The sequence below is a fragment of the Cannabis sativa genome, chromosome 9 (genome assembly GCF_029168945.1).
Source record: "Cannabis sativa cultivar Pink pepper isolate KNU-18-1 chromosome 9, ASM2916894v1, whole genome shotgun sequence".
Classification (NCBI taxonomy): Eukaryota; Viridiplantae; Streptophyta; class Magnoliopsida; order Rosales; family Cannabaceae; genus Cannabis; species Cannabis sativa.
In genome coordinates this window covers 55,677,378-55,685,232 of record NC_083609.1, presented here as the reverse complement: position 1 = coordinate 55,685,232, position 7,855 = coordinate 55,677,378, and the positions used below count along the sequence as shown (strand labels likewise).

Below are 7,855 nucleotides of genomic sequence, written 5' to 3'. Positions count from 1 at the left end.
CCCCTACGCCATACTCTAAATATTCTAATACTAACTAATACGAATCATTTGTTATGTATTGAATAATACAATTCGAATTGCATTTAAAAATTTTTATCGTAATAATTAATACAATACAAAATTTTAACCAAATATAATTTTTCTAATTATTTAATATAATACAATCCTTTTACGACCTACTAAACCACTCTCTATCCATCCTTCATCATAGGGAGCCATTTTTGTATGTTCAAGAGTTTATTTTTTAAAAATTCACTCCTTATTCTAAGGAATGTATTTAATGCAAAGAAAATAAAGGGGGCTTGAGCCTACGTAAACTTCACTCCAACATTGCTCTCGATAATCTCCATTCACACAATGATATTATATTACATTTAGCCATGTTAAGATCTCCACACCACTGCCATCTCTTCTTGGATCTCCCTACCAAATTATACTTTATTCTAACACATTATCCAATCACACTCAACCCCATACAATATTTTTTGCTACGTCGTATAAAAGAGTAAAAAAATTATATTATAGATATATATAAACTATAATGATGAACAACTTTAAGTGTGGATGCAGATACAGGGAGGACCACATACAGCTTTGATTTGGATTTGGTTTTCAAATCAATACATACATGATATGATACATCACTATCTACCTATGCTTTCACCAATAATAATGAATATTCACATATAGTATATATAAATATATATTAAGAGTTGAGACACCAGATTAGATATGAGACTCTAATGGGCTACGGCTTATAAGAATACCTTCATCCCAGTTCTCAATACACCTGTAACAAGAAAAAGATAAAATAAATCAAGGTAGAAATATCAAGAAACTATAACAGTTGCTATGTAGGTATTCAGAAAGGACTCGAACGTCAAACTTTGTTTCGAGCCAATAATCAAATCAAACGTGTGTGTAGGATTTTAATTGCCTTAAGATGATGCTGTAGAGAGTCTGGAGGTGGAACATATATTCACAGAAAAATAGAAGCTATCCCTATCAAACAAGGCAGGAGCAGCAATCTACACCTTGGAGAAACAAATAGAAGGGTGAAGTGTTACGAACCTTCTTCCATCCACATCAATACAAATGAACTCGCCATGTCGCCATCCATCCTGGAAATGACCAAAAAGGACTTCCCCGGACTTGGAATAGAAGCGGCCTTCACCATTAGCCTTTCCCTTCCAGAAGTTTGCAAACCATCTATCTCCAGAGTGGAAATAAAACCACCCCTAAATGACAACAGATGGGGAAACAAAAATATGGTTCAGGAGGTATGGTAAATTTGTCTCGTAGGTCAACTGACATAGTTTTAAAAATAAATATAAACACAGCAAAAACAATATCAACCAGCAAATAGAACAAACAAAGAAACTGTAGATCTCATAAAAATGTATGAATTTCATAACAAAGTAAGGCCAAACAAAAGTATAACTGCCTCAGTGCCTTGTAAAATTAGGTATCATGCAAGCTGGCCTTTCAAGTTCAAACTAAATCAAAAGAGACACACCTTCCCATGCATGACATCATCTCTCCAAGAACCCTGGAATACATCCCCGTTACTGAAGTAGAATGTGCCCGAACCTGACCTCTTGCCATATCTCCACATTCCATCATATATGCTTCCATCTTCAAGAACCAAACGGCCCTGTATAAATTTTATAGAACAGCTCTTAATTCATTTTATAAATTTCAGAGAAGAAAAGAAAAAAGGAAAGAAAAAAACATTCAGGATTCAAAGTCTGCCTAATTACTAAGGTTATGAATTAAAAGTACCTTTCCTTCAGGAATACCTCCTTGGCATCGTCCTCTGTAAATTCCTCCTCTATATTTCATCTTCACAGTAGGACTCCAATTTTTTGGTGAATCACGTTCTGCTTCCTGTTTTAAACAAAACAACGAGAACTAAATCCTCAACTACTGGCAACTGGGCACTCGAAGAAACCAATATATCATTTAAAAGCCTAAGTTGATACAAAATGTAATTAATAAGGTATATAACCAGGCAGAACACATACAAGAACAGCCACCCAAATATGAGCCAATTACAGTTTTTACTAATAGAGAATCATAGAGATAGAATACTTACGTTGAAAAATCATGGAAAACAAATAAATTATTGAAAAGCAGAGACGAATAGGAAAGAGCAGCTATTAGGTACCAATAGTGCCTAACACCACCACAAACTGGCACCTTGCGAAAGATTATGGATTTTCAATAATAATTATATTAAAATATGTAGCACTTGATATTTAATTAGACCAATGGTGGTATGATACCTCGTGGTGGTCCTAGGCACCTCACTGGTGCCCTATAGCATTTCTTAATAGGAAATTGGCACAACCAAATGGAAAATGCTCCAATGGTTTTGATAGGAGATAAATTATATGAATCATACTCAACCTCTACTTATACTCGATAAAATGTCATTGGAAACTGCAGCACATAAGAAGCATTAATGCTTTGGTGAACTGCAGCTTTAGTTAACTAGTAGTCTAGTACTGTCTGCAATATTAGTCAATTCAAAACTAAATAATGTACAAGGAATGTACATGACAAAAGCTAAGGAAACACCTTTATTCCAAATAAGGCCTTCTTTCTTATTCTACTAAAAAACAAGAAAAAAAATCCTACTTTAGGAATGGGTTATTATAGGACAACAGTCATGAGTAGAATGACTGGTTTGTTTAGCAGGGGTAATTGGGTGGTTAGAGTATTATATAAACGTAGAGAAGGGGCGAGAGGAAGGACAAGAAAGGTGTTCGTGAATTGTGGTAAGCTTTGAGCTATCAGGAGGCCTCTGGCCCCCCGAAGAACCAGGGTTATCAATTTGTGCATTTTCCTAGTATTTCCATTCAATTTCAGCAATAGATGTATAAAAAGAGACAGCTAACCGGCAAAAAATGACAAGTATACCATGCAACTTCAACATAGCAAATTAAAGAAAGAAGGTGACATGCAGTACCAGCATAGATGCTGCACGAACAGAAAGAAGTCTTTGTTTTTTAGGAGGATCAGAAGAGTTCCCTTTTAGGAGTGTTGAAGCTGTATTATATAAATCCTTCATTGCTTCAAGGCCTGTGTCAGTCAACTCATTCCAAGGAGCTATACTTGAATTGGCACCTGGATTTGATTTCAGAATACCCTCAGCATTTGGCATTGGGTTTTTTGATGAGATATCAAATCTATCTTTCAACACTACTGGTTTCACACCAACTGGAAGACAGAAGATGCTTAGCTTATCAAACGTTGAAGTAGCTCCCGCTTCAGCTGCTCTTTCTTTGGCCCACTCCTGTGCAATTTGATGCCCCGTCCCCACATTCCAACTAACAAGCTCCTCTCTTTGGAAAGTGGGAATTTCTAGTCAAATAAAAAAAATATTTTTCACTTTTTGAATTTAAGGATGAAGCTAGCAGAAAGAAATTACAACTCCATAAAACTGAAAACTAGTAATTTTAAATTTGAACAGAAAACCTAATAGATACCTTCCGTGAGTGGTTGATCAGAATAACTGAAAGAATCCATACAAGCCTCAGAGAACCCATCCTCAGCTTGTTCGGATTCACTGTTACAGTTCCAAATACAAGACACATTTATATTGATTGTACGCATAAATCATAAATTAATTCAAATGTAGAAAATTAGTTACGCATTAAAGAAAACTCATTGTAGTTGCTCAATATTTTCTGAATGTTTTCAGAGTACCTTACAAAACCTTCAGCAGCCTCTACATTTTCCATCACTTCTGGCGAATCTATCTCATCAGAAGAAAATGCTCCCTCAGGTAAACTATTTCCCTGGGTTTCACTTGATTGGCTTCTCCTCAGAAGCCTAAAGATGAATGGAAAACGCTGGGCAAGTCTAGTCAATATACCAGTTTCCTGAGAAACCTGTTGTTCAGTAAACCTGGTAATTGCATAAAGTAAACTCAGCAAGTAAAAGAATTACATAAACTAATCAAAATTATTAAATAGCCAAAAATAAGTGAGGAGCACAAACTTGCTACTAAAAACACAAAGCATATAACAATGCAAAGAAAGACCTAGGCTCCTAGCAGGCTAGCACCACTTTGTATGACAACCAATGAGAATGAAGCAGAAAGAAACAACAAAGAAGAAAAATTGGTAGGGAGGAGAAGAACAAAAGACAACATCAGGTTTCAAGTATTTAATAATTTTTAATGCAAAAATAAATTTATAAATCAAATTCAAAAACATAAAAATGTCAATTTAGAAAAAGTAATCTTAAAGAAAGTAACTTAAATGACCAAAAGAGAAATTCAACAAAATTAGAGTCCTTGACCCTACACCATAAGCAGGTTCATTTATAAGCTTTCACCTTTCAATAAGTGTTATCATACTAAACATGAGTCTTACCCAATAACAAGAATCGTTGTTACAATCAGGTCAGGCTCCAGACTGGGTTCATAAATAGTGGATATCAATATTTCCTTTGTATATTCTGTGGTCTGGCGAAAACTATGCACAAATGCATCTGTATCATTTTTGCCAATGATACTTGAACTTGCAACTATGCAAATAACCACGCCATTCAAGTCCTATGCACCATAGAATTTTAATTAACTTACAGCAATAACAAATCAAAGCATTGGTGTAAACCCATCAAGTACATACAATTTTTACCTTGACACCTACACCGAGGAAAGGACAATCATACATGGACTGTAAAACTGAACTCTTAATGTTGTAACCAGCTCCAAATCCAATCTTTGCTTCTTTATATCTTTCCAGGATCTACATATAAAAGCATTCCCCATAAGTAAGAGGACCAGGAAAACCAAAGATATAGGAGTGTTGAACTGATTCCACTATTTTCTGAAGTCTAGTTTTCTTTTGTTTTATTCAATAATAAAGATACAAGTTTTCACTGATCTTGAATGTAGTTATTCACAAGGAGAATTAAAACAGCATTAGAACTTGGATGTAGTTATTACCTAATTAAAAAAAATAAAAAAAAATAACAACAACAATAATAAGAAATATTAGAATATATGATATCATATTACACTGTTTTATTTTATAATTTTTTAAAGTAGTGTTCGCATTACAGAAATTGCAATATTTCTGGAACCAAAATAGGTAAAGATGGTTGTGGTTCTAGAGACTTACACTAAAAATTTCTGGAACTTTGATCTCTCGCAAATCATTACATGATGAACCAATAAGCTTTGTCAGCATATCCTACAAAATTTCAGCAATATCCAAGTTCAGCAAAGTCAGCAAGGGTATTACGAACTTCCAAGGCAAAAAGATGGTAAAGAAGTAAACTTACAGATTTGAGAACAGATACAGAAGTAATGGCAAGCAAGACAGCATTATTTGCAGTCTTTACAGCCTCATCTAGTGTAACCAAATCCTTTTTCAGTAACTTGTTGGTGTCAAGATCTGCAAGTACAAAAATACCACAATCTAGTCAGCATGGCAAGTAGCATATCACCCAGTTTCTATGTAAAGTTATTCAGTTTTTAATAATAATAATAATAATAATAATAGCAAAAAGGACTTCAGATTTTCTTCCAATTTTCTCTTCTTTTTTGTTCTACTCTCAGCGAGTGTAGAACTCTCATGCAATAGGTGCAGAATCATGAATTACCATGAAAGTCATTTTACCCTACATACAAATATCATCAAAACTTTACCAAAAAAAAAATGCATATCGGGATATGCAAGGATGGATTAGATGATGAAAGACATAAGCTGCACATTCTAACATATGCTCTACCCAAAAACTATTTACATTGATGAAAAGAAAATATTAGCTAACAACAAGATCAATAAGACATTGCTCACCAATTAATAAATTAGTATGCTCCTTAATTTTTTCCATCAAACTTTTGACCTGAAAACCAAATTATAAAGAAAGTGAATAAAAGATATTATATTCGGATACAATACCAACAATGCACTACTGTAAAAATTGTCACCAAGATAATACATCAAAAGAAAAGATTATATTCACAGATACAATACAAATATAATTTCAATAATGCATTTCCTTAGCAAGCAACTTATTTCTAACTTCATTCATACAACCTCATCAAGCCGCCTCTGTCCTTCAAAGTTGAATGGCTCCAAGACAATAGCAACAGTAAACCCATTTGCGGATCTTATTTTCTTTAGAATATCAACTGCTAGCATGTGATCTACACCATAACCAGCGCTTGCCACCTAAACCAAAAGAAACAGAACAACATGAGTAAAATATAATCATAACTACACGAACAACATCTCTCCAACAAGCCCTCTATGATCAGGGAAATATACTCTGGAAAATAGCATCAGGAATAAAAGATTAATGGCTAAGAAATGTACAAACAAGGATTATGATCTTTGACGATGATGTTAAAGATGGCGGAACTTCAAGATTTATCGAATCTGAATCTGAATCTGCAACAAAGTAAGGCAACAACAAAATTGATCAGTCAACATATTGCTTGAGAAAATAAAGAATAAAAATGCTTAAATAAGAAAATCACAGATGCAACTATGACAGAGGAGGTCCCAAATTCGATTCGGATACCCCCAATGTCAAAAGAAGAGGAAAAAAAAAAAAAACTATGGCCAAACTCAAACATAACATACATTATACTCTTTTGGTTATGACTTATGAGTGTATAATTGATACATTAATTGCTATATGATTTTCCATTATAGTTTGAATTTAACATACAATTAGCTAGAGCATTTTAAGTGGCTCCCTGAAACATTCATTCAAGCTTAGAGTTCACTAACTTCTTCACTGTTCAATGAATATAAGTTTGAATTCATGAATATAAAAACTTTAACAGAAACAAAGCTGAAGAAAAAAAAAAACCTTTTCCAAGAACCCGTTGCTGTAATTGCACATTGGTCGAGTCCTTAACCACAAAGTTCCTGTAAGAAAACAGAGTATTAGATTATAAATATACACAGCCGGAGCACCATAGAAAAGCAACGAACAAGTTAAATGGGTGACCAGTATCGCAGAGACGAAGACTGAAATGGCGAATCGAGACAGAAATTGAGAACCGCATCCTTGCGACTGCCAATGGCGATGACTTCAACGAACTGAGAATCACTCCAGAAGTCCCGAAAATGAGGTTGGGCTCTGGCATTTGGGGAAGAAGAATGGTTGGTGGAAGTGGCTGCGATTGGAAGAAGATGAGGGTTGGAGGTGGGAAGGTTCCAATTCCAAGTGAGAGAGAGATTATTGGAGCGGTGGAAGAAGAGATTGGGGTTTAGTAGGGAAGGGGAAAGAGGAACCCTCGACCATGAACCCAAACTCAGAAGCGAAGAGAGCTCCATGGCTAACAGATTAGGAGGGAACCATACAGAATATAATCATAAGTGAAAATTAAAAAAGAGAAAAAAAATTATATATTTTCTTCGGACCTAGTTAAAAACAATATTTTGCAATAGATTTTGTATTTTTTAAAAATATTTAATAAAAATCTAATCTAAATCTGTTACTACAAAATTAATTATATTTTATATATTTATAAAAATTATTCTGGAATTAATTATATTAAAATTGAGCTTAGTTGGGATTTATATTATTTTAAAAAATACATAATTAATTTTGTTATTTGATAAAATAAATATTTCAAATGATAATTTTTATAAAACATAAAGTATAAATTAGTATTAACCTATTATGTTCATAATTAGTCAAATAAGATAATATGAATTTTTGAGTAATTATTAAGATAAATAGTGGTATAAGTACTCAAGTTTTAAGTTTATAAGTGACATAAATTTAATATTTATTTTTAACTATATAAATACCTAATATTTGTATAACTGTATTTTATCTTAAACTATTAACACATATAAAGCTCAAATTTAAAATT

The 7,855-nt window shown here is 33.4% G+C and overlaps 1 protein-coding gene across 1 annotated transcript; it reads right to left on the bottom strand.

The window, feature by feature from the left end:
• Positions 1–498: 498 nt before the first annotated feature.
• On the bottom strand, positions 499–7,366 carry LOC115723369 (protein ACCUMULATION AND REPLICATION OF CHLOROPLASTS 3, chloroplastic). The gene is made up of 16 exons (XM_030652827.2): positions 6,982–7,366; positions 6,841–6,899; positions 6,343–6,413; positions 6,060–6,194; positions 5,817–5,865; positions 5,299–5,411; positions 5,136–5,207; positions 4,650–4,760; positions 4,383–4,564; positions 3,712–3,912; positions 3,492–3,571; positions 2,972–3,366; positions 1,783–1,887; positions 1,517–1,654; positions 1,072–1,238; positions 499–790 (listed from the first exon to the last, which is right to left on the bottom strand). Exons 1-16 carry the CDS (start codon positions 7,308–7,310, stop codon positions 727–729), a joined length of 2,271 nt encoding a protein of 756 aa, XP_030508687.2. The 5' UTR covers positions 7,311–7,366; the 3' UTR covers positions 499–726.
• Positions 7,367–7,855: the final 489 nt, after the last annotated feature.

What these genes read in the sequence shown, in the direction of transcription:
- LOC115723369 (XM_030652827.2), bottom strand. Translation starts at nt 7,310, where the DNA reads ATGGAGCTCTCTTCGCTTCTGAGTTTGGGTTCATGGTCGAGGGTTCCT. An exon ending in AAGTTCCAGAAATTTTTAGT is followed by an intron (nt 4,761 to 5,135) that starts GTAAGTCTCTAG and finishes TTTTATATGTAG; the next exon opens with ATCCTGGAAAGATATAAAGA. An exon ending in TGATCAACCACTCACGGAAG is followed by an intron (nt 3,367 to 3,491) that starts GTATCTATTAGG and finishes TTATTTGACTAG; the next exon opens with AAATTCCCACTTTCCAAAGA.